Genomic DNA, 25,576 nt, shown 5'->3' on the forward strand with positions numbered 1-25,576 from the left:
AAGTGAAGTGTCTTCCTGAGATCGCACCTCTAGGAAGAAGCAGGGTTTAGGTTTGGACCCACAATGCTCAAACCCTGTCTCTGGCCATTGGTAATAAAGATTTTTCTAAAACAAAGACTTGTCTGCAAATATTTAGAATAGCTTTACTAATAGTCCAGATCATACTCTGGTTTCTCTTCAGATAGCACAAATCTTTCGCCTTTTACTAATAGTCCAGATCTACAAACAACCCAAATATCCATCCCCACGGTCCCTCTCCACCCCGTTCCTGCTCCACCCCAGGCCTCACCACCCTATTGTATGTCCATCAGTAATGCATATAAGGTCATTCATATAAGGTCTTTGGTTAATCTCTTTCCACTCCCTTTCCCCCTTCCCTCTGAGACGTGCCAGTCTATTCTATGTTGCCATGCCTCTGGTTCTTTGTTATTCATCAGTTTATTTTGTTCATTAGGTTTCTTGTTTATTTATTTTGATTTTTAGATTCAATTTTTCATAGATATGTATTTATTGCCATTTTATTGTTCATATTTCTTATTATTATTATTATTATTAAAGAATACCTTTCAATATTTCATGTAATACTGGTTTGATGGTGATGAACTCCTTCAGCTTTTCTTTATCTGTGAAGCGCTTTATCTCACCTTCAATTCTAAATGATAATGATAGCCTTTCTGGGTAGAGTAATCTTGGTTGTAGGTCCTGGCTAGTCATCATTTTGATTATTTATTGCCCCTTTCTTCTGGCCTGCAAAGTTTCTGTTGAGAAATCATCAGACAGTCATATAGGCACTCCTTGTAGGTAACTGCTTTTTTCTTGCTGTCTTTATGATTCTCTTTGTCTTTGACCTTTGCCATTTTAATTATGATGTGTCTTGGGGTGGACCTCTTTGGGTTCATCTTGTTTGAGACTCTGCACTTCCTGGACTAGTAAGTCTATTTCGTTCACCAGGTAGGGGAAGTTTTCTGCCATTATTTCTTCAAATAGGCTTTCAATCTCTTGCTTTCTCTCTTCTCTTTCTGGAACCCCATGATGTGAATGTTGATACACTTGAAATTGTCCCAGAGGCTCCTTACCTTATCTTCATTTTTTTTTATTATTATTATTTTTTTCTTTTGGCTCTTCTAATTGGGTGTTTTTGCTTCCTCATATTCCAAAGTGTTAAGTTGATTCTTGGAATTCTCTACTCTATTGTTGAATCCCTGTAAATTACTCTTCATTTCTGTTACTGTATGCTTAATTTTTGACTGGTGCTTTTCCATGTTTTTGAAATTTCCACTAAGACCCTTGAAAATCTCACTAAGTCCCTTGAAGCTCTCACTAAGATCCTTGAGCATCCTTATAACCATTGTTTTGAACTCTGTATCTAGTGGTTTGCTTGCTTCCATGTCATTGAGTTCTTTTTCTGGAGATTTCTTCTGTTCTTTCATTTGTGACATATTTCTTTGTCTCAACATTTTGGCTGCTTCCCTGTGTTTGTTTCTATGTATTAAGTAGAGCTGCTATGTCTTCTAGAATTGGCAGAGTGTCCCGTAGGGCCCAATGGCTCAGCCTACCCAGTCATCAGAGCTGTGAACTCTAGGTACACCCGTGTATAGGCTGTGTGCACAGTCCTGTTGTAGTTGACCTTTGGTTGCTGTTGGTGTCACTAGCAGGAATTGACCCCCAGGCCAGTCGGCTTGTGAGGACCAGGTGCTGCTACAGTGGAAGAGCTGCTGTGCAGGAGGTACCCCTATGGAGCAGGACTTGCTTCCGTGGGGCTTTGGTGCTTTCTGAATCTGCCCCTTGAGTGTATCACTCATGGATAGATGTGTCGAGTTGTAATCTGGTGTGATCTGAAGTTGTCCAATGGGTGCACTGGCTCTGGGGCCTTCCAGGAGGTGCAAAGTCAGTCATTGCCTGGGGCCACCCATCAAGAGACACAGAGCCATCTGCAGATGGCTGTTACTTGGGCTTGGACATGCCCAGGAAAGGCTAAGCTGTAAAGCAAGACAGGCTGCTGCTAGTGCAGGGTCTTCAGCCTCTTATTGATATGCATGGTGCATTCTGACGCCAGCTGTTGCTTGTTTAAGAGATTTTGGGAAAGTCTGAAGCCTGAACCAGGACAGGCCATTCATATGGAAAAGCTGCTGCAAACAGCTTGGGCGGGGCTGCCGATTGGATGGGGTGAGATCTCAAGGAGTCACTAGGACAGAGGAGTGAGCCAAGCTGATGGAAAGTCAGATATGGCTGCCAGTTAGCTCTGCTACAGGGGAGTTCCCAGCACAGTATGTATGAGCACCCCCATCTGGGAGAAAGCTTTCCCAGTGCTTACCCTGATGCCAGACAATCCATTTCCTCCCCCAATGTCCCTGGTTCCTTTCAAGCCACCGCCCCAGTGCTGGAGCTCAGAGGGATTGTATCTGAGTAAGTCCATGTGCCGGCCTTTAAGAGGAACTGCTGAGATTCCTGCAGCCTCCCTGTCACTCAACCATAATCCCTGCTGGTTTTACAGCCTGAAGATTCTCTTCCCAGCTCTGGAACCCTGGGTGTGGGGCTGGGATCCCTTGCTCCTCATAGGTGGCCTCTGATATCCCTTTGATTAAAAACATGTCACCTGCCGAAACTGGTTTGGCTCAGCGGTAGAGCGTCAGTCTGTGGACTGAAAGGTCCCAGGTTCGATTCCGGTCAAGGGTATATACATTGGTTGCGGGCACATCCCCGGTAGGGTGTGTGCAAGAGGCAGCTGGTCGATGTTTCTCTCTAATCGACATTTCTAGCTCTCTCTCTCTCTCTCTTCCTCTCTGTAAAAAAATCAATAAAATATATTTTTTTTAAAAATATGCCACCTGTGGGTGTCAGACCAGTCCATTCCTCCTCCGCCCCTTCCACTGGTATTGATGTGCTTTCTTCTTTACTACTCTAATTATAGCACTTCTGTTCAACCAGATTTCAGTGGTTTGGATGATGGTTATTCTGTATGTTAGTTGTAATTTTGATGTTGTGCGAGTCAGCAAGTACCACGTTTACCTACACCACCATCTTGGTTTTCCATGCATACAAGTCTGTATGGAGACATATGTCTTCCTCTCTTGCACAGATACCAAGGGGTGGGATTTCTGGGTTAATTGCTTGGTGTGTATTTACCCTAATGAGAAGCTGCCACAATATTTTTCCAAGTAGTGTTCCCACCAACAACGCGTGAGCATTCCAGTTGCCCTGCAGGCTTGCCAACACTTGGTGCTGTCAGTTTATTTCACTGTTGCCATTCTTGTGGGCAGGTAGTGGTATCTCTTTGCAGCCTTAATGTGTGTTTAGCTAATGACCAGTGTGCCTCTGAGCCATTCCTATTATCTTCTTTCATGAAGTCTCTGTTCTTTGCCCGTTTTTCTCTTGGGTTGTTGGTCTTGCTGTTACTAAATGTGATGGGTGCCTTTTGAAGCCAAACTATGGCCTCCCAAGTGCTCTGGCTTCTGGAGGCAGCGTGAAGCCGTGTCCAGGAGCACAGGCCTTAGTAGACCATCTGAGCGTGGACCTGGGGAGGGAGGGCAGGCATGGGAGCCATTGTAACCGGAGAGCCCGCAGCTGACTGGGAGGCTGGCCCAGGTCCTTGGGCAACTTGTTCTAATCTTAGAAGTTAGGCCTCAGCTTTCTGCGGTGGCCTGAAGGACACAGACCTCAGGACAGCCACGCCCACTCAGGAAGCAGAAATGGCCCCTCCTGACGGGGATTCCTCTGGGGCCTCTGGGCAGTCACCACAGCCCCCAGGACTCCGGCAGCCCTGGTGCAGTGGCTCCCTGAGCCCAGCCCACCCCTCGGACTCACAGGGGCCTTCAGTGGTACCAGGCTTCTTATGGGACTGACCTACGTGAGAGGAGCGCATGACAGGGAGCCCTGCACTGACCCTGAAGAGCAATGAAGGGTCGGTTTACCTGCTGGCCTCAGAGCCAGCCCGTCTCCATCACCTACCAGCCACACAGAGGCACCTTCCACACTCTCCTCTTTTCCCTAAATAAGTAAATAAGCCTAGCCCAGCTGGTGTGGCTCCGTTGAGCGTAGGCCCCTAGTCAGCAAACTGTGGCTCTCGAGCCACATGCAGCTCTTTGGTCCCTTGAGTTTTTAGCAAAGGCCAGCTTAGGAGGACCCTAATTAAGTTGATAACAATGTACCTACCTATATAGCTTAAGTTTAAAAAATTTGGCTCTCAAAAGAAATTTCAGTCATTGTATTGGTTGATATTTGGCTCTGTTGACTAATGAGTTTGCCGCCCCCTGGCACAGGCCTATGAATCAAGTCACATGTCAGAACACATGCCTAAGCTGTGGGCTCGAACCCCAAGAGGGACGTGCAGGAAGCAGCCAATCAATGATTCTCTCTCGTCATTGATGCTTCTATCTCTTTCCCTTTCCCTTCCTCTCTGAAATCAATAAAAATATATTTTAAAACAAATTTTAAAAAGCCGAGCTGTCCAGAGGCTGCCTGTCTGACCAGGCTGATCCGCCCTCCGCCTCTGCGCTCCACGGTGGAAGGAGGGTGGAGGGAGGAGGGGAGAAGCAGATGAGCAGCCGCAGCCCAGTGGAGGGGCGGCACGCCCAGCAGCCCTCCGGGTCCATGCGGCCTCGCTCTCGGCCTGCGCGTAGGCTCATCCTCACTCGAGCTTCAAACCAGGTTCGTCTGCTTCCATCCCAAGCAGGTGCTTCAGGGTCCACCCTGGGCCCTTCTGCTCCGTGCACTCGGTGAGGACTTGCCACACCCTGGGCTTTGTGTGAGATGCTTGATGGGCCTCTTAGGAGCTGGGAAGGAATGCCGAGTCCTGGGGAGGCTCAGGGGCCCCAAGAAAGTCCAGGGCAAGGCGGGAACACCAAATCCTTCTCTGAACCGAGAGCCCAGGCCAGGTGAGGGCAGTGCTTAGCAAACCATCTCAGGACTGAGCGAGCTCCCAACACCTTAGCTGGCCAGCCTGGGGCCGGGTTAGTGGGCCCTGAGACCTCAGGCCTGGGTGCCCTGGAACCTGGGGCCCAGGTGGGGTGTCCTGGGACCCTGGGAGTTAGAAATCACACCTGTAGGAACTGCCAGGCAGAAATCCAGGCAGAGCCTCACACAAGCTGAGCTCTGCTCCCCTGCCCTCCCCCTTACCGACACCCCTGCCCCTCCAACCCCTCCAGACTTCTCTTGCTGTGCCAGTCAACCCAGCAGCTATAGTTTCACTAGGTGTATAGCACTTTACAGTTTGCAAAGCACCTTCAGCAATCACACTGCTTAACTGGTATGCATTCCTAGGCTGTCAGGGGTTGAAGCCCATTATTTCATAGAGGATTCCGTCTGGTTTTCCTGTGTGACTCTGCCTAAGGCACTTGCCCTCTCTGGGCTGCAATGAGCCCCGCTGTGAGCAGGCAATACTAGTCCTCCATACAATGACGGAGCAGGGCCTGGAGAGTGGGCTTGCTGGGCGCCAGCCATCTCTGGGATCTGCAGACATTCTGAAGAAAGCCCACTCACTGGGCTCCGGGAAAGCACACGCGGACGAACTGTAATCTTTCTTTCTTTCTTTCTTTAAGCCTTAAATGCTTCCAGAAGCCTCCAGTCCTCCAAGCCCCTCGCCCAGCCCCCTTGGGGACAGGGAAGTCCGGAGGCCTTTGATCCCTTGGCTCTATTTTTATCTGGAATGTGTCTCCCTGCACCGCAGCCCCGGGCGCCTGGAGCCACAGCGAGGTGCACGGTCAGCAGGATCCGAGCAATAAATAGCACAGACAGAGGCTGATCGTGATGTGGGCAGGAAGCTAGGCAGATGCACAGGCGGATGGGCGGCTGTGCCAGGAGCGGCTCAGCCAGCCTCACCGTCCCGCAGGCCGCCTTGTTGCGGGATGGGGTGTTTGCCTCCTGGTGCTCCTAACGCGGGAGTGCTCACAGTGCTCACGGTGCGTCCCGAGAGCTCTGTCCCCCGCCCCACCCAGGCCGGGACTCCCCGCCCTCCGTGTGCTGGGGACTTGGGTGTCTGCACTGGAGGTGACTCCCTTCGTGTCGGGTTTGCTGTTCAGGCTGGGACGGGTGAACTTGAACTGGAGCGGGACACAGGAGGAGGACCATCTCTTCTCAGAGCCCGCTCCCCGGTCTGACAGCCATGGCCCCGCAGTTTCCCCGTCTCTGAACAAGCCTGGTCCCGCTTGCTCAGCGGCACTGCGGGAGCTCAGTGGGGGGCATCTGCTCCTGCGCCCCGAGGCGGCACCAGAGCAGGCCCCCTCACGTTCACTTTGGAGGGACACCCAGATCGAAGGCGTGGAGAGGCTTTTAGCATAAAAAGAGGGCCTAGGAAGTGTGTGTGTGCATACCTGTGTGTGTGCGTGCATGTGTGAACATGTGTGTGTGCACACCTGTTTGTGTGTGCATGTATGTGTGTGCGTATGCATGACTGTGTGTCTGTGTGCGCATGCATGCACATGTGTGTGTGTGTGTGTGTGTGTGTGGTACACGGGGAGGCAGACCTGTGCTGAGGGGTAGCCATGAGCCAGGCAGGGAAGACAGAGCTGGCCAAAGGCTGTGTCTGGGCAGCAGCCTGCAGGAGGGAGTCTGACGTCTGTGCAGTAAATGCCATCGTCCTGATCACAAAAAGGCCTGTGTCTCTGAGACCAGACGTTACAAACATGATTAAAACCAGGTGGCTGTGTGACCTCACAGACGTGGGGTGGCCTGTCCAGCGCCCAGACTCACCCCGTGTCTGTGACAATTAGCCCATGGAGTGAGCCGAGTCCAGGTGCACCCCAGGCTCCTGTGGGGGGGCGGTCACTGTAACCCGAGGGCCTCCCTGGGGCAGAGCAGGGCAGGGACCGGCCTGCTTCCCCCATGGAAAGGAACACGGTGGGGGGGGGGGGGTGTCTCCCAGTGAGGACTCTGTGGAGGGAGTGGCATGGCACACAGCCCCCACCCCCCACCGGCCTCGCTGAGGGCCCCGGGAAGGGCCTGAAGTGGTGACGACCTTCCAGAGGCCAGTCCTGCCCTTCCCACAGGAAAGCGTTCCGTCCACAGACCCTCCGGGGCTGCGCTGCCAGCGTCCTCGTCACGGCGCGAAGGCGAAGGCCGTGCCCGCAGCCAGTGCGCGGGCAGCACACAGGCCTCTCCGCCAGGCTGCGGCCGCGCTGGGCGTTTATTAATTAATTTCTGAGTGCCGAAACCAGTTTGGCTCAGTGGTAGAGCTTCGGTCTGCGAACTGAAAGGTCCGAGGTTCGATTCCCGTCAAGGGCATGTACATTGGTTGCGGGCACATCCTCGGTAGGGGATGTGCAAGAGGCAGCTGGTCGATGTTTCTCTCTCTTCGACGTTTCTAGCTCTCTATCCCTCTCTCCTCCTCTCTAAAAAAAAATTAAAAAATTAAAAATAAATTTAAAAAAATTAATTACTGAGCACGTCACCCCCGCACACTTGGTGAAGTGGGGGACGAGGCCATGCATGCGTGAGATGCTCAGCGGAGGGCACTGATCACCTTTTCATACATGTAAAGGCCCCTCTCTCTAGGGCCTGCCCCGGCCCCCCTTCCACAGCCCGCTCCGGCCAGGCTGCCAGGGACACACAGAGTGAAGGCACGTCTGCCCCCCGGCCCCCGGGCACCCTCAGGACAGGGCCCGGCTTTGTTTCCCTAAGCTCCCCGGAGCCACCCAGGGCCCCACACATCTGAAACATCCACTACATGTGGTGGACTGAGTGTTGTTGTTTCCATCTTTGCATGTGGGAGCTGATGGCACAAGGCGGTTCGAACGAAGATGTCACTGTCACCACCTCTGCCCGCGGCCACAGCAGGTGCGGCGTGGCCCGGACACGGCCCCGGCGTGGATGCTGGGCTGAGCCGGCGCCCGGCTCCCGTTCACTGCCGCTTCCCCTTGTTTTGCCAGGAGAGACCCGCGGAGACCAACGCCAACGTGGACAGCTCGGCGTCCCCCTCGGTGGCCCAGCTGGCCGGGCGGTTCAGGGAGCAGGCTGCGGCGAAGGAGGTGAGCCCGGCAGCACAGCCCAGCTCTGGGAGGGGGCTGGCGGACAGGGAAGTCTGGGTCAGGCGCAGAGGGAGGGAGGGAGGGAGGGAGGGAGGGAGGGAGGGAGGGAGCGTGGTAATTACCAAATTAGGAAGAGAAGCCACCGAGGGTCCCCTGCATGTGAGGAATGCCATGGCCACTGCGGGGCCGGGCAGGATCTCCCAGCAGCGGCGGGGCCTCCGCCCAGGGCGGGGGAGCTGGGCCAGAGCCACCCGCAGGCCAGCAGAGTGGGGTCTGGGCCCCAGGCCGCCTCCATCAGCCCCTGATAGAGACCTCGTCATGTGCCAGGCTGTGCCAGGCCTAGGCTGGCTCAGAATAAGGACCTCCGGGCTGACTCCTGCCTGGAGCTTAGGAATCCCAGCTGGGAAGCAGGAAACCAGGGTCAGGAGAGGGAAGGGACCCCGTGGCCAATGGGTTCTCGAAGAATTCCCGCTGGAGAGGACAGTGTGGGAAAGTGTCGCCAGGTGGAGATTCAAACTAGGTTTTCCTGAGCGCCCGGTCTCAGGGGAGGGGCGGCCGAGTCAGGAGGCCACAGGGCCCGTGGGGCCAACGAGAGCGCACGCCTCAGGCTGTTACTTTGTGCTTTTATTTTCTGGTCTGAAAAACCCGCCCATCGTTTCTACACACACATGGGGATGGCATTCGGGGCAGGAAGATGGTACTGGTCAGAGGTGCTGGCGGCGCCCGGGGCTGGACGTGGGTGATTTCAGGCCAGTGGCTGCAGCGGGAGGCCCGCAGCCTGGAGGGACAGGAGCCGGGCTGACGGCATGTGGGTGGCGGGGACAGGGAATTCTGATCCAGCTAATGCCAGTCTCAAAGACACACCACCCTGCCTCCATCCTGTCCTCCTCCCTGCCATCCCTAAGACCACCTCCACGTCCTTCCTCCTCCTCCCTGTGGCCTGACTCGCTCTCTTTCTCTGTGTGTCTGTCCATCATCCTCCCGCCCTCCAGATGCCAGCCAGTAAGCCTGCCAGGAGGAAGCCGCCCTGCTCCCTCCCCCTGTTCCCCCCCAAGGTAGAGCTGGGCCAGAACGGAGAGGAGGTAAGTGCTGGGAGGCACTGGGTATGTTGTCTTCCTCCTTCTCATAGAAAGGGGGCCAAAATCATCACACTTAGACACCTGGGCAGACAAGGCCCCCATTGTAGACTCAGGAATGAACTTCCTGCATCCTTGTCTGACCATGAGGCGTGGTCCGTGCCCCCCTACGGAGCCCCGTTTGTGATTGGCCAGGGGCAGGGAGGCTGTTTTCCAAGCCTGGGAATTTCAGCAAAGAGAGTAGGCCCCGTGGTTTCAATCCCCACCCCCACCCAAGGGCCCTGAGGGACATGCTCTCGCCCAGGTCTGACCTACACGGTCCTCCCTGCAGAGAGGCACCTGCAGGGAGGGCTGTGCTTAACCTCAGGCAGAACGGCACCGTGGGAACCCCAACAGGCCACTGCTCTGGATCATAGAGAAACCGCCCACGTTACCAACACAGGGAGGCCCTGGTGTCATAGGCCACGCCGGAGATGGAGGCTCAGGCAGGAAGGCAGGACCTAGTGGGCCCTCGGTTCCTAGTGTGCAGTGCAGAGAAGGTCTTGCACTTCTCACACCCCCGCCTCTCCCTGTGCCTGCACAGGCCTGAGGCCATGGGGTTACCCACCCCCCCGAAGGACCAGCCAAAGGGTGTCTTCATGTGTCCTCAGACCCTGCCTAGTCTGCCCAGAGAAGGGCTGAAAACACTTCCACCCGAATGATCAGATCCCTGACTTCTAGACATCACCAGAATGTCCAATACGGACATAGAAACACCCATATTGAGGGAGGACCCTGGCTTTTCTCCACCACCACCTCCCCTCTGCCCTTCCCCAAGGGCTTGCCTGGAGTAAATAGTAAAGGAAATGCTGCCCCCTGCTGCCGTTCGCAGGAACTGCATTTGTGGCAGATATATTTCTAGAGCGGTCTTTCAAGGGTACTTGGTCCTGCGTTAGTGGCTATATAGGACCCTGCTTTGCAGTTCAGTTCACATCAACAAGGATTTTGTGGATCCTTATCTGGGTTCCCAGGCTGTGCTATGGCAAAGGGGCCAGGTTATTAAATCTCCGCTCCCTTCAGAAGGCAGTGGTCAGCTGGGGAGGAGGAGGGTTCCCAGTACCACGTAAGGGGAGCTTTGCCAGCAGCATCATAGCTGCCATTTCTACCACAGCATCTTCAGAAACACTGGCCCCTGGGAAATGTCACCTTAAAGCACAGACTGAGGACAGCACAGCCTGGGCTAGAAGCTCTTGTACTCACCATTGGACACGAGTTCCTTGAAAGACCGCTCATCTGGGTGTGAAGTCAGGGGCCAGGGGCACCCTGGGGCTGGAGGGTGGAGCCCTTAGACTCACTGACTCCACCTGCTGTTGGGCCTGGCCGAGGAGGCTGAGGCGGGCAGCCCCTGCTCCGGTCTGAAGCAGAATGAGGGGGCGGGGCCTCCTGGGTCCCGGCCAGTGACTGTCCCTCATTGCCCCTCCCCTGAACGCTGGGCCTTACCAAGGTCCCAGGAGCTCAGAGTCCGTCTCCTCCTTCCTTCACTGAAATACAGCCATCTCACTCAGTACAGACCTCAGAACATTCTAGGGGCTGGTGTGATTCTTCCTATGATGCAGAAAAATTAGAACATGGGGGTGAGGGGTGCAGACTAGGTGTTGGGCCCCTTATATCTGCTCGGCCTCTTTCCAACATGAAATGTCTCCTCCTCCTCCTCCTCCTCCTTCCTTCACTTTTCTTCTTCATCATCATCGCCATCATTCCTACGAGTGAGGAGGAATCTGTCTGTGGAACCAGACTCAGTGGTAGGGATTTTGCACAAAACAGAAAGGAGTTCGTCCTTTTGGCTAACATCGAATCAAAGCAAGATAAGATTTCTACCTCCATTCATCACAAAAATATCTTCACCCAAACAGTGCAACTTCATGCAACCAGCATAAGGCCTGGAACGTGGTGCATGTTCCATAAATGTCTGTTCACCAAAATGAATACTCAGTGCTTTGGAAAATAATAACTTTTTTGTGGGATTTTCCAGAATACCACTAGTTCAAGGGGGGAATTTCCAAAATACCTCTGGCAGGTTTCACTCCTGGCCTGTGGTTTCTTATTTCCCTGTGACCAATGGGATGGGGTCATTTTGTCCTTTCTCTTTGAAATTCCCTCCGAGTGTTGTTGACTGTCATGAAGTACAGAGAAGTCCCCTCTCACACACCGTCTGTTCCCTCCAAATGAGCATGAGATCATCATGCTGGTACAGGAGACCTCCTGTGTTTGGGCGTCTGTCCTGCCTGTTCTGATCCTGCTAGGGGAGAGATTGGGGGGTGGGAGGCGGGGGGGGAGGGGGAGGAGGGAGGAGTCCGCCTCACCAGGGCCCTGGGGAGGAATGGGGGCCTCCAAAGCTGAGTGAAATCAACGCGTCCTCCTCCTCCTCCTCCACCCACAGCTTCTGGGCTCCCTCACCTACTCATTCGGTTGTTCTGGTCCCTTTGCTCTGCAGAAATCACCCCACACAAGCCACCTCCCCAAGGTGAAGGTGAAGAGCTCGCCTCTGATCGAAAAGCTTCAGGTGAGTGCAGCATGGCTGCCCATCCTAACCTCTCCCTCCAGCCCCCCCACCCCCACTTCCCCAACATCTGCAGGTCCCCGTGTCCCTGGAGAGCTGACCTCTGACCACCAGCCAGTGACCACACGGCCCTGAAGAAAGAGGGCTCTGCCGGGAGCCAAAGGGCCCAAATAAGGTCCCTGTCAAGCATGCGCTCAGGTGCTGACACCTAGCGGTGGCGATGGGTAATGGGGCACCGCAGTAGTCCTCCAGGCAAAGGGCATCATAGTGCAGGAAGCACCCCAGGAACCACGGCCCTCTCTCCGGAGGCCTGAAGGCAGCCACCAGCCATGCCAGCCTCACACAGGCCGAAATGCGGCTGCTGGCCCTGGGATGGCTTAACCCCTCCACCCGTCACAGTGTGCCCACAGCTGAGCAGACCTCCCTGGGAAGTAAATGAAGCATACGTGGGGGCCGTGGAGCTCATAGTCTTGTTGGGAGGCCAGATTTCCCCCTGCGATGCAGCAAAGGACGTGTAGGAGGATAAATGCCAGAGATCTCCATTGTAACCGCCTGCTCCTCCCGCCCAGACCAGGGCTCCTCGCCATGGCCTTGCTGGGCTGGGTCATTGTCCTGCGCGGGTGGGGCTGCCCTGTGCATTCAAAGATGCTTGGCAGCTCCCTGGGCCCTTTCCACCAGATGCCAGTAGCACTTTCCCGCGAGTGGTGACAGCAACAAATGTCTCCAGACAGTGCCAATTATCCCCTGGGCACAAAATCGCTGCCACCACCTCTTTAGAGTCCCAGGTAACCAATGGGCTGGAGCAGAAACTCAGCTTCTCCCGCCCCGATCTGAAACGTCTCGTCTCCTCCCAACAGGCCAACCTCGCCTTCGATCCCGCCGCCCTGCTGCCCGGGGCCTCGCCCAAGAGCCCCGGCCTCAAGGCCGTGGTGTCCCCGTTTCACAGCCCGCCTTCCACTCCCACCAGCCCCGGCGTGTGCTCTCGGGCCAGCAAGCCAGAGGAGGTGCCCATCAGCTTCGACCAGCCTCCGGAGGGCAGCCACCTGCCCTGTTACAACAAGGTACTGTCTGGGTCCAGAGTCCGTGGTCCGTCAACTCTGAGGTTCCACCCTGTGGCTGTCCCGGAGAGAGGAGGACACATTGGAGCTGTGGTCAGGGCTGCTTATTAACAGGGGGAAGCGTCCCTGGGCCAGGGTCAGCCCTCTCCCTGCCTGCCTGTCTCCTCCCCCTGAAACCGGCACCGGAAAGGCAGGCTTGGGGGTGGCGAGCACTGTCCTCGGTGGAAGGAGGGTGGGAACTTCGGACTGAGCCCACCTCACAGACTTATGTCAAAGCTGAAAACCAAAGCTAAAGGCCTGGCCAGTAACGTGTGCAGAAGGCTGGGCAGGGTCGCTAGGACGGGAAAGCCCCCTGCACCGGCCTGGTGTGACTACTCCCAAGGGCCCAGTATGGGCTCAAAACATTGCTCCCTCGGTAAGAATTCTCGCCCCAGTTAAAGACCATCCAAACTGGTCCCTCTACCAAAAGCCGTGAGGCCAGCTGTTTCCATAGATGCTGCCCCACACTCTGTGTCTCTTTCACTGGGTCCCGGGCCCTACCAAGAGGTGGGAAGTTTCAGAGACACAGTGCAAGCAGGTGCCCAACAAATGTGGGCGGAGCCAGGCAGGGGCTAACGCCAGAGAATGGCATCGGGGGTGACTTTGGAATTATGAATGGAGGGAGAGGCACCTTCTGGGCCGTTCTAGAAAACCTATCTGGGGAAAAGGTCAAGTGTGCAGAAACAGGTGGGGTCATTTTGTCCTTTCTCTTTGAAATTCCCTCCGATGGGCAGCCATGCTGCACTCACCTGAGGGCTGGGCCCTGATCCCCTGCAGGGCTGCCTCCTGTGGTCTCGGGACAGGCCCGGGAAGCCTTCTAACCCACAGCATTCATTCCAAACCCACAGATGGAATTAGGATTGACCACTTCCAATAATGAAAGTAGTAGGAAAACAAACTATGAAAATAAGGTTCAGTTGACATCATTAAAGGACGCATCCCTTGAGTGAAGTCAGGCATAAGCATTTCCAGGGAACTTTTTTTATTTTTTATATTTTATATATTTTATTGATTTCTTACAGAGAGGAAGGGAGATGGATAGTTAAAAACATCAATGAGAGAGAAACATCCATCAGCTGTCTCCTGCACACCTCCTACTGGGAATGTGCCTGCAACCAAGGTACATGCCCTTGACCGGAATCGAACCTGGGACCCTTCAATCCGCAGGCCAATGCTTTATACACTGAGCCAAACTGGCTAGGGCTCCAGGGAACTTCTGACAAAGTCCGGAGGGCCATGGTGAGTCCTGACTCTCAGGTCCACATGCTTCCCGGGCAGGAAAGGACCTGCACCCCCTCTGCTGGGCGCTCCTGAGACACAACTCTTGGCATGGGGAGCCTGACGCCCAGAAAGGAAAGGCCTGGCAGCTCAGCTCTCCCAGGGTCACACAGCCTTGTGTGGACAGGAACGGCTGAGCTGGGAGAGGGGAGGAAACTGGTCACCAACTGCTCAGCTCTGCCCCTCGGAGGTCGCTGTGACAGGGCTGGGCCACCAGCAGGCCCCAACCCTCTTCTCTGTTGGGTTTACTTTTGTCAAAGTATAATTTTCGAAATAGTAAAACATGTCTCATTCAAAACAGGTATAAATTTTATCCTTAATTTATGAAGAAACCTGCAAGATAGTGAAGCCCATTCAAAGAACATTAGAAGAGGGATGGGACCAAGATGGCAGTGTACTCACCAGCTCCCACAACCACATCAAAATCACAGTTAAAATACAAAACAATCTTCATTTAGAATCACCTGAAAGCTGGCTGAATGGAAGTCCTACAACGAGAGAACTAAAGAAGAAAGCACATTGAGACTGGTGGGAGGGGCAGAGGCCTGAAACAGGCTGCTCTGACACCCATCTGTGGCCCCAGGCAGTGTCTGACTTTGCACCTCCTGGGAGGCTCAGAGCCAGTCCACCTAGTGGACAGCTTCAGACCACACCAGATTACATCTCAACACATCCATCCATGAGTGATACACTCGAGGGAAAGACTCAGTGATCATCAAAGCCCCATTGAAGCATGTCCTGCTCCATAGGGGTGTCTCCTGCACAGCAGCTCTTCCACTGTAGATGTAGCTGATCCTCACAATTGGCCTGGGGGTGAATTCCTCCTAGTGACACCAACAGCGATCAAGGTTCAACTGCATCAAGACAGTGCACACAGCCCATACAGGGGTCACCTAGAGTGTGCAGGTCAGGTGACTGGGGAGGCTGAGCCACTGGGCCCTACCGAACACCTACTACACAAGGCCACTTTACCAATTCCAGGAGCCATAGCAGTTTTATCTAATACTTAGAAACAAGCATAGAGAAGCAGCCAAAATGCGGAGACAAAAAAACCATGTCACAAATGAAAGAGCAGAAGAAATCGCTGGAAAAAGAACTCAATGAAATGGAAGCAAGCAAACTACTAGATACAGAGTTCAAAACAATGGTTAAAAGGAGGCTCAAGGATCTTATGAGAGCTTCAAAGAACTTAGTGAGAATTTCAATACCTTAGTGAGAATTTCAAGTAAATTAGTAAGAACATCAAAGACATGAAAAAAGGACCAGCCTACACTAACAGAAATGAAGAATAATTTACAGGGTATCCACGGAAGAGTAGAGGATGCTGATAATCAAATCAACAATTTGGAATATGAGGAAGCAAAAACCACCCAATCACAAGAGCAAAAAAAAAAAAAAAAAAAAAGGAATAAAAAAATGTAGATAGTGTAAGGAGCCTCTGGGACAACTTCAAGTTACCAGCATTCACATCATGAAGGAGAAGAGAGAAAGCAGGAGATTAAAAACCCATTTAAATTCTGAACCGGTTTGGCTCATTGGATAGAGCGTCGGCCTGTGGACTGAAAGGTCCCGGGTTCGATTCCGGTCAAGGGCATGTACCTAGGTTGCGGGCACATCCCCAGTAGGGGGTGTGCAAGAGGCAGCTGATTGATGATTCTCTCTAATTGATGTTTCTAACTCTCTCCCTCTCTCTTCCTCTCTGTAAAAAAATCAATAAAATATTTTTTTTAAAAAACATTTAAAGAAATAATGACAGAAAACTTCTCCTATCTGGTGAAAGAAATAGACTTACAAGTCCAGGAAGTTCAGAGAGACCCAAACAAGGGGAACCCATAGAGGCCCACACCAAGACACATCATAATTAAAATGGCAAAGGCTGAAGACAAAGAATCATAAAGATAGTAAGAGCAAAGCAGTTAGTTACCAATAAGAGAGCACTCATACTGTTAGCTGAATTCTCAACAGAAACTGGTGGAGGGGGCAATGGAGAATAAAAGGAAGACATTTGTAATACTCTCAACAATAAAATTTTTTTAAAAAAAGAACATTCGAAGAACTGGTTATTTAGAGGCAATTAGGGGGGGAAAAAAAAAAGGCTAGAATAAAATGGCTAAATTAGACACCAAACCGATGACTGTTTATAGGGCAATAAAATCATGGCCACATGTTTTTACTGGGTGGTTCGGCAGCACCTTCCTGAGAGGTTGTGGGATGTCACAGCCCCCAGCGCTGGCCTAAGGTTCTCCGGGAAAGCAGTGTCCCTGGGCCGGCCGCGAGGCAGGAGGCTGGCGTCGGAGGAGCCTGAGTTTTCTCCTTGGGGTAATTTTCCTCTGTATCTTCTTCCAGGTGCGCACGAGGGGCTCCATAAAGAGGCGCCCTCCGTCACGGCGGTTCCGGAAGTCTCAGTCGGAATATGGGGAGCTGGGAGATTTCAGGGCCCCAGAGTCGTCCCAGGAGAATGGCGCCCAGGAAGAAGCCGGGGACGAGGTGTTCCAGCCCAAGAACAAGGCCCCAGGCTCCCCGCAGCCCAGCGAGGAGGCAGGAAGGGACGGGAGCAGGAACCTGGAGTCCCACGAGAGGCCCCCTCTGAAGAGGACGGACAAGCAGGAGGGGGAGGCCCCGGCCCCTGCGAAGGCCACCCCGGAGCAGCTGCCTGAGAAGGCCGCCCCAGATGCCCAGGAGGAGGCCACCCCACCACCCAAGGGCCCCAGCACAGAGGCCCCCGGCTCAGAGGCAGAGAGTGGGTGCGGGAGCCCTGAGGAGGCAAGGCCAGCCCCAGAGCAGAGGGAGGAGGCCCCAGAGCAGAGGGAGGAGGCCGCAGCGGCAAAGGCGGAGAGGGCCAGCAGGGCAGGGGAGCCTGCACAGCAGAGCCTGGACACGCAGCAGCTAGAAGAGAAATCTGGGGGGCAGGAGAGCCCCCAAAGTCCCCCTGAAGGTGTGGAGGGCAGCCTCACCCCCGCAGAGGGGACTGACAAGGAAAAGCAAGAGGAGGGGGCCGTCCTGGAGCCAGGCTGCCACCCCAGGACCGGCAGCAAGGTGTCCGAGAAGGAGGTAGGTGGCTCTGCTAGTGAATCCTCCCAATAGGAGGGACTCCAGACTCCACTGTTCTGGGCCCTCACCCCACCTCTGCCATTTCCTGGCTGTTTCACAGGACACCTGTGCGCTGCAAGCAATGGGGTTAGATTAAGAGCGTCTGGTGTGGTGGGTCTTCTGTTTCCTGCTCCTCATTGGCTCACCCCTTTCTGCCTGCAAACATGCAGAGTCTCTCTAACTTCTGGGGTTCTTGTCCCAGTTTTAAGAAGGATTCAGCAATCTGGAGAAAGGCTGTGCGTAGATTAAGTACGAGTCCAAAGATGAAAGATAATTTTGAAAGGCATTGGGGGTCAGAGGAGCTTCAGCTAAAGGAGCTAAAGGATCTCCTTGTCTCAGGACCCTAGCTTTTTATTAGCACAATTTGTCCTAAGGCAAACTTCAAAGGGTAGTGTTTACAGAGGCACTGTCAGATTGGGGAATAGCCTACAGCTGTTCAGGTGTTTGACCAACAGGGGGCAATAACATGTAGATTAAGATGCCCTGAGCTGTCTGGCAGTAAACAATCATCCTATTCAGGTTTGGGGGAAGTGCCGTTCCAACAGGTAATTACATACAGGTATGTGACTCAGCCCTTGTTGAGCCCCAAGTTTCACCAACCTTTTGATAAAACTCCTGTGATTACAATATGCTGGAATTGACGGTAGGCACTTACCCCTGAAGAAAAGCCCCTCAGCTCTGCCCTCACCTCATCCCCATGCTCTCTGTTCCTCTTATTTCCGTGGCGACCTTGCTCTGATCGCTGACTCTGCAGCTCACCAATGCCCTCCCAGCCACCAAAGACTAATGCCTCTTGGTTCTTGTCACCCTCACCTCTGCCATCTGCCCCTCCTGCCTGTCCAGAGAGGCTGCCCAGCCCCTCCCCACTCTGTCGTGGGAAAGAGTCCCCCCTACTGAGCTTGGCCATGCGCTGTGCTGTCCACAGTGTCTCCTCTGGCTCCCACTGCCAGGCAGTGGCCCTGAATGACTGCGGGGCCTGGGCCTCACCGCCACCTGCTGGCTACTTCCAACAGCTCAGCAGCAGCCTGGCTCCCACAGGGGTTTGACCACACACACAGACTTCTTACTGGGCCATCTAGTCCCCGCTCCCAGCACTGCCAGACCAAAACTTATCTGTCACTCAACAGACTTTCTATGCATATTCAGCTGAAACCCAGCCCCCTTTGCCAGCCTTCCCTGTTTCTGCTGCTGAAGTACTGACTCCTTCCTCTGTCACCCTCCTCCCACTCCCATCCCACCCCAACCCCCGCCCCATCCACAGGCAATCAGTCCATGGGTCTTACTAAGCCCCCCATTGAGGGTCTTTGGTCTCTCCTCCTCACCCCTGCCCAGACCCCATGTTATCCCTCCCTCCTCATCCCCACAGTCACAGCGCTCCTCAGAGTCCTGGTCTCCAGGTCCACCCAGCGCACCGGCCCCTCATTCACCTTCCGAAGGCCAGCTCGATGCCTGCTCTCCCACCACACCTCCCTGTCTCTGGGTAACTGAGCGCATGTTTCTCTGCAAGCTGAGAGCTGGCGTCCCCAGCCTCTACCCGTCCCCACGACAGGGCCCAGGGCTCCATCCTTCCCCACCTTCCCTTCCACAATAGGCAATGGCCATCTCACCAGCTCCTGCCGGCCCTGCCCCAGAACCCAGCCTGGAGCCTGCCCACCGCCTCCGGGTCCCCACGGGCACCCCTGGTTGCCCAGGGACAAACGTCCCCGGCTCCTCCCACACCTTCCACTCAGTGCGGCCCACGAGGATGGCCCACGCCACAAACACCTCGCACTGTGGATCCAGCCATAAGCCTCTCAGCTTCTCCCCTGGAAACCTGATGCTGATGAGGCCCACGGGGCTCCTAACACAGGGGGAGCTGACAGCACTGGTCCCACAAGCACGCAATCCACAGCTGGCTACCTGGCCTTCCCGCCAGGGTCAGTCTTTGCTTTCCAGTTCTTTCTGTTAGTTTCCATCTTTGTGCTGACAAAGACACTGAGCAGTGAGTGGGAATGTGCTAGTGGGTAAGAAGCAGGGCAGGGAGGATGTGGGAAGCCAGGCATCAAAGAGATGGCATTGCCTCAGTGTTGAGGGGTTAAGCTCTGGTCCTTGGGTTTAAATCTTGACTCCACCGCTTGCCAGCTGTGTGACCTAGGGGAAGTCACTTGACCTCTCTGTGCTTTAAAGGCCCAATCTATGAAACAGAGCTAATGGAAGTATCTGAGTCATGTTGCTTTTGTGAAGAACAACTGAACTGACACGTGTGAAAGACGCATCAGGCACATAGCATTATTATTACTATTACTACTACGGTTGCTATTGTTGTCTGATCTGGCATCCCTGAGGAGATGGCTGGTGTCAGTATTCCCACTCTCCTCTCAATTCACTCTTTCCTCCTCTGCTCACAGGGCAACACCCCTGCCCAGGACACGAGGATGTAAAGAGAAAGGCCCCGAGCCGGGTGACGAAGGGGCTGGAGACGGCTCCTCAGACGTAGCAGCCGCATTGGCAGCAGCGAATGAAGACGCCAGCGCGGACTGCGGGCAGGAGTCCGCCTGAAGACGTGGATGGTGTTTCCTGGCCTCCCCCCAGCCCAGCAGAGACGGAGTCTGAGGGCAGCAGATTTTATCAGCTTGAGTTTGTGTTATTTGATGGACTTGGTTTTAAAAACAAAACAAAACAAAACAAAACAAAACACTTATTTAAAACAACTTGCTAGAGTGACTACTCCCTGGGACTACTGGTCAACCCCTGAGTCCAGACACTGTCCACGAGCACCCACCCTGAGCTGACCTCTGATCTCTGACCTCTGACCTCAGGACGGACTCTGACTGAGCTGATCGGATTGTGTGTCAAGTGCTAGCCTCTCACTGCCCTAAAGTTTTTACCTGCTCTACTGTGTGTAAAACCCGATTCCAGGCCCAAAAAAGAAAACAGTACTGCTGAGAATGTGAATGCTGTGACAGAAAAACCGTAAATTGTGTCAAGACCCTGAGACAGCCTTTAGGAGGGCTCAGACATGAACTAGCCAGTCAACTCTCAAAACACCGAGTCCTAGCTGGTGTGGCTCAGTGGGCAGAGGGTTGGCCTGTGGGCTAAAGGGTCCCAGCTTCCATTCCAGCCAAAGGCGCAGGCCCAGGTTGCAGGCTATGCCCTCAATGGGGGACGTGCAAGAGGCAGCCAATCAATGACTCTCTCTCATCATTGGTGTTTCTCTCTCTCTCTCTCTCTCTCTCCCTTCCTCCCTGAAATCAACAAATAACAACACTGAACTAGGGCAGATAATCATAGAAACATAAAAAATAATGCATCTGTGCCGGCAGCAGGAGCTTTTGTGGCCCCTTGGTTTCCTAGGTGCCGGGCTCAGTCATCCCTTCTGTCCGGAGGAGGAGGCAGCAGGGGCCAGATCCCGTGGATAGGTCTCCGTGGACAGGCCTCCGTGGATAGGTCTCCGTGGACAGGCCTCCGTGGACAGGCCTCCGTGGACAGGTCTCCGTGGACAGGCCAACCCAGTAGGTCTCTGGGCTCTGCAGCCGCTCTCCAGCTCGTCATCCTGAGAGCAGACTAGTGCGGGAGGCCGTGAGCCATTCCTGGCAGGTGCTCTGAGTGCTGGGATGTGCAAACCACAGAATAAAACGCCCTCCCCTGCTTCCCTGGGAAGCCCAGCTCTGCGGCCGTCTCAGTCCATTCTCACGTAGCTCTTGCTGTATGCTCTGTGGAGAGCAAAGGAGGCTTAGCAAGGCTGGGGCCTGACTCCCCACTCCTTGGCTCATAGCCTCTCCCCCATAATGCACCCCTGCTGAAAGATGTTAATCTAAATAGATGTTTCATCTTTAGGCTTGGGCCTTGTGAGTTCAGTGACTTAGAAGCTGAATCTGCTACTTCTCTGGAGGTTGGTGAGACCACACACTCTCCTCCAACTTCAAAAATCATCTCCTCACCACTGGTACCTCAACTTTCATCCCATTCTCAGTTCTCCGGCCTCCAGGATCGTGTTAATATTTGGGATATTTCTTTTCAAAACTTTAAAAATATAATGCATTTTCTAAAGCAGGTAACGTAGTGAGGACTGGTGCTGTAATAGGCTTTGCATTTTAGCAGAGTTCTGGAGCCATGGAGTGTCTATGAAATATTTCTGTTTATCTGTCACCCACCATCTACAGAGACGTGTCCCGCTTAAACAATACATGGTTTTATTTATACATGTCTTTGGGTCATTTGTACACTCACACACAGAGCCAGGTAAGAATTCTGTGAATGTCCCTAGCCAGTTTGGCTCAGGGGCTAGAGCATCGGCCTGTGGACTGAAGGGTCCCAGGTTTGATTCTGGTCAAGGGCACATGCCCAGGTTTCGGGCTCAATCCCCAGCCAGTAGGGGCATAAAGAAGGCAGTCAATCAATGATTCTCTCTCATTATTGATGTTTCTATCTCTCTTTCCCTCTCCCTTCCTCTCTGAAATCAATAAAATATATATATATTTAAAGAAGAGTCCTGTGAATGTGTACCTGGTTGTGCGTGTGTGACCAAAAAGGAAAGGAGGAGAACAGAAAGTGCGGGGTGTGGGTGTGAAATAAAACTCCGTTTTTCTTCTGGAGAGTCTGTCCCTTATAGCTGCAGATGGGAAAGGAGCAATATCAATGGACAAGAATGTGACAGTGAAGGAGCGTGTGCCATGTGTCAAAATACCTTCCCACCTCCCCGTTCCCTATTAGTTATAGTATTGGATCTATTTTGGATGGGGGGGGGGGGAGAAAAGAAAAAGCAAAAAAGGAAGCCCATTCAGGTGAATTCCCCCGTCACATAACAACCCTGGGAATGGCCTTTTTTTTTTCTTTTCTTTTCTTCCCCCCCCCCCCCCAAATAGATCCAATACTGTAACTGATAAGGAATGGGGAGGTGGGAAGGTATTTTGACACATGACACATGCTCCTTCACCTTTTCCCCCCACAAAATAGATCCAGTACTGTAACTCCTGGCTGCCTGCAGCTCTCCTTTCCTGGAAGGTGTCGCACTTGCATGGTTGATCCCAGAATTTTCATGGCTGGGCAGGGAAGAGATCCATTGTGTCTTAGGCAGCAATCAGGAAGACTGCTTCATTCACACTTTCTCTTTCTTTTCTTTTCTTTTTTTTTTTTAACATATTTTTATTTATTTCAGAGAGAAAGGGAGAGGGAGAGAGAGAGAGAAACATGAATGATGAGAGGAAATCATTGATTGGCTGCCTCCTACACGCCCCTATTGGGGATAGAGCCTGCAGGCATGGCTCCTGCCCTGACCAGGAATGGAACTAGTGACCTCCTGGTTCATGGGTCCACGTTCAGCCACGGAGCCACGCCCAGCGGGCTCATTCAGACTTCCTTCACACAGGACGCAGAGGGAGCCGTGGGACTGGGCTCGGATGGCCCTGGGTGCTCCCATGAGTGATGAACGCCTCTGCCCCTTCACGCTGTCATTTGATATAAAACTTTGAGAAAATTTCTCAAATCAAGACAAACCTTTCATGTCAGTTACCTCACTAACTGCTTCTGTTGTAAAGAAAAACGTGAACAGAATAGCTCTTTAACCAGCATTCAGAGACAGAATCCTACAATGATTATGTGGCTGGTATTCAAAGATGGGTCCTACCACGAGGCAGGCACGCCTTCCCCTTCAAGAAAACTCCAGGACACCCAACACTAGTCATGCTGTTGGGCTGTCTAAGGAGCCCTGTGTGCCCAGTGGTGCCAGGCACTGCCCCTCAGGAGGGACCGCCCGCTCCCTGCAGCCTCTGCGAGCAGTCAGAGCAGGAAGGGACGTGAGGACCTGCCCCGCGTTGCCTCACACTCCGTCTCCTTTCATTCCACCAACACAAGGAGACACAGAGTTGTAAGAACATCGTTTTCTTTGTGATTTAGCAATGTTTGGTGCCAGATGGGTACTAGCCTTACAGGGGGATCACTTCAAAAAGTTTATAAATGTCTAACCACTATGTTGTACTCCTAAAACATATAATACTCTATGCCACCTATAATTGAAAAATAAAAAATAATAATAAAGGCCAATTACCTTGATTTTTTTTGCCTTTATTTTAGAAAATTTGTGGAGGAAAATAATATTTTAAGTGCGTAGCCGAAACCAGTTTGGCTCAGTGGATAGAGTGTTAGCCTGGGGACTGAAAGGTCCCAGGTTTGATTCCAGACAAGGGCATGTACCTTGGTTGCAGGCACATCCCCAATAGGGGGTGTGCAAGAGGCAGCTGATCGATGGTTCTCTCTCATCGATGTGTCTAACTCTCTATCCCTCTCTCTTCCTCTCTGTAAAAAAATCAATAAAATATATTTTTAAAAAATAAAAAATTAAATATATATATATATATTTTTTTAAGTGCGTAAACATCTATTCATAATTCCAGTGACCAGAGATAACAATATTTTATGGATTTTCCTCTAGTTTTTTAATGGATTTTCCTCTAGTTTTTTAATGCATGTGTCCAAGTTTTGTTTTTCTTGCTAATTCTTGGTTGTTACAAAATTAGGATCTTACTCTATGAATCTGTGCATTTTTTCTTTTTGGTAACGCACTGTCCTCAGTCTGTCCTCTCTGTTCACCCAGGAACCCCCAGAGCAAGGCCCAGTGTGCATACAACACCCGGTACTGAGATGGGAGGGAGGGGGAATGAATCTGACCTAGACCTTAGATCTCGGTCACCTTTACGACCGCATGCACCCTCAAAACTTAAAACAAGGGGCAACTTTTGAATGAAAAATGAGAGGCCTGAGGAAAGTTCATTCCTGGAGATTTAGTGATTGCAAAATGCAAAGGGAGGCATGCCATCAGCCTTAGAGAAAGGATCAGTGGGGGAAACTCAGAGAAATGTTTTTCCTAAAAGTAGCTGAAACTGTCGTAGGACGTTAGACTGGAGTCGGGGAAAAAAGACACACGTTTCCAGTCAGAGCCAAGTTTCTGTTCGGGTCAGGACGTGGGGTTCAGGGGCGACGCCAGTCTGCCCTCCCTGCCTTGGGGGGGCTGCAGTCCATCAGGGCCTCACCCACAGGCCGCCTGCAGGCCCCGCACAGCCAGAGGCCGCCCGGGTGCAGGTGAGCGGACCGGGCGTCCCGCTGCCCCGGAGGGAAGGCTGAGCTGGAAGAGGCTCCGGAAAGGGGAGCCTCTGCCCTGACCACAGGCCGCGGGGAGGAGGGGAAGGGCCAGAGAAGAAGGTGCCGCTCAGGCTAAGGCAGACCAGGCCATGGAGCCCAGGCCGGGACTCCCTCCGCTGGGCCCGGCCTCGGGGTCCGTCTCCTGCAGCCGGGTTGGGGGGCGGGGTGGGGATGCGGGACAGAGGTCCTTCCCACTGCCGCCGCTCCTCCTCTCTTCCTTCCTCCCTTCCTCCCCTCCCCTCTTTCTTCTTCCGCTTCCCTTCCCTCCCTTCTTCCCTCCTTTCTCTCCCCCTCTTCCTCCCAGCCACCAGAGCACCACCTCTGCCCCCTCCTCCGCAGCACAGACCAGCTCTGCCTCGGCGGTCCCTTCCCCAGGCCGCCTCTGGCCCGTGGCCTCCGGAGGGTCCTAAGGTCTCGGGGCCCGCCCCCCCCCCTTACAGAATGGGGGCACCAGCTGCACCCCCGGGCCGATTGCTGTGACTGCCCAGTGGGCTCCATGCGCTCAAAGAGCTTAACAGAAGGCATAGCCCACCCTGCACGTTAGGGGAAAGCTGGCTGTTGATTCTTGGAGATTTTTCTTCCCATCACTTTCCGAGCCGGGAGAAGGGTGTCCCTCTCTCGCCCTCGTACCCAGACCCAGCCACCAGCGGGCACCGGGTGGGGCGGGCCCTGGTCCGGGGGCGCACTCAGGGTGGTCTCCGGGGAGAGTGGGGCGAGCCCCCACCAGGGGCGAAAGCTGGGGGCGGGGAAGCCCTGGGCGGCGAGCTCCCCGCGGCCCGGCGCCGCCCGGAGGCTCCGCCCGCACCCTCCCGGCCGGGTTCCAGCGCGCGGGCCCCGCCGTGGACAGGCCCGGCGATCCGGGCTCTGGGCTCCGGGCGGCGGCCTCCCGAACGGACCGGGTGCGGGCGGCGCGAAATGAGCGTCGGGGCGGGAGCGCCGGGCGGCGAGAAGGTCGCCGGCCGCCTCGGAGTGGGAATGAAGCGGAAGGCGGAAGGAGAGGGGCGGGGTGAGGCTGAAGGGACGAGCCTCGAGCCCGTCAGCCGAGAGCGGCTCGTTGGTCTAGGGGTATGATTCTCGCTTCGGGTGCGAGAGGTCCCGGGTTCAAATCCCGGACGAGCCCAGGCTCTTATTAATTTTTTCTTAAACCCATAAATTAAAAGCTTTTTTTCTTTTTCACTCAGGCCTTTTAGCGGTTTATATTCAACAACTCCAGCCCAGAGCTCGAACGTTGATCACCGTAATCTTGCGAAGCAGGGCATCGAAGGAGGTCGATTCGTACAAAAATATATGATTGCCTTGCGTCCGTGAGGGATGACAATTGCTTATAACTCTTCAAAACACACGTGCTTGCAAAAGAGATGCCTCGTGCAGAATCCGGCGGCACCCCAGCCCCTCCTAACAGGAGCAGAAGGCGCCTGA

At 53.7% G+C, this 25,576-nt stretch overlaps 1 protein-coding gene and 1 non-coding gene across 2 annotated transcripts in view; both read left to right on the top strand.

Moving 5' to 3' along the window:
- RCSD1 (RCSD domain containing 1) overlaps window positions 1–19,980 on the top strand; it is a 42,676-nt gene extending 22,696 nt beyond the window's left edge. The window contains exons 2-7 of the mRNA XM_036442430.2: window positions 7,863–7,961; window positions 8,954–9,043; window positions 11,511–11,579; window positions 12,434–12,637; window positions 16,298–17,002; window positions 19,429–19,980. Of these exons, the coding sequence (XP_036298323.1) occupies window positions 7,863–7,961; window positions 8,954–9,043; window positions 11,511–11,579; window positions 12,434–12,637; window positions 16,298–17,002; window positions 19,429–19,461 (1,200 nt within the window). The 3' untranslated portion in view covers window positions 19,462–19,980. The remainder of the gene's footprint in view (window positions 1–7,862; window positions 7,962–8,953; window positions 9,044–11,510; window positions 11,580–12,433; window positions 12,638–16,297; window positions 17,003–19,428) is intronic.
- A 5,225-nt stretch (window positions 19,981–25,205) lies between these two features.
- Window positions 25,206–25,277, top strand: TRNAP-CGG. The gene has a single exon. It is a non-coding gene; the product is annotated as a tRNA-Pro (tRNA).
- Window positions 25,278–25,576: the final 299 nt, after the last annotated feature.

Source organism: Pipistrellus kuhlii, unplaced genomic scaffold (assembly GCF_014108245.1).
Source record: "Pipistrellus kuhlii isolate mPipKuh1 unplaced genomic scaffold, mPipKuh1.p scaffold_m20_p_18, whole genome shotgun sequence".
Classification (NCBI taxonomy): domain Eukaryota; kingdom Metazoa; phylum Chordata; class Mammalia; order Chiroptera; family Vespertilionidae; genus Pipistrellus; species Pipistrellus kuhlii.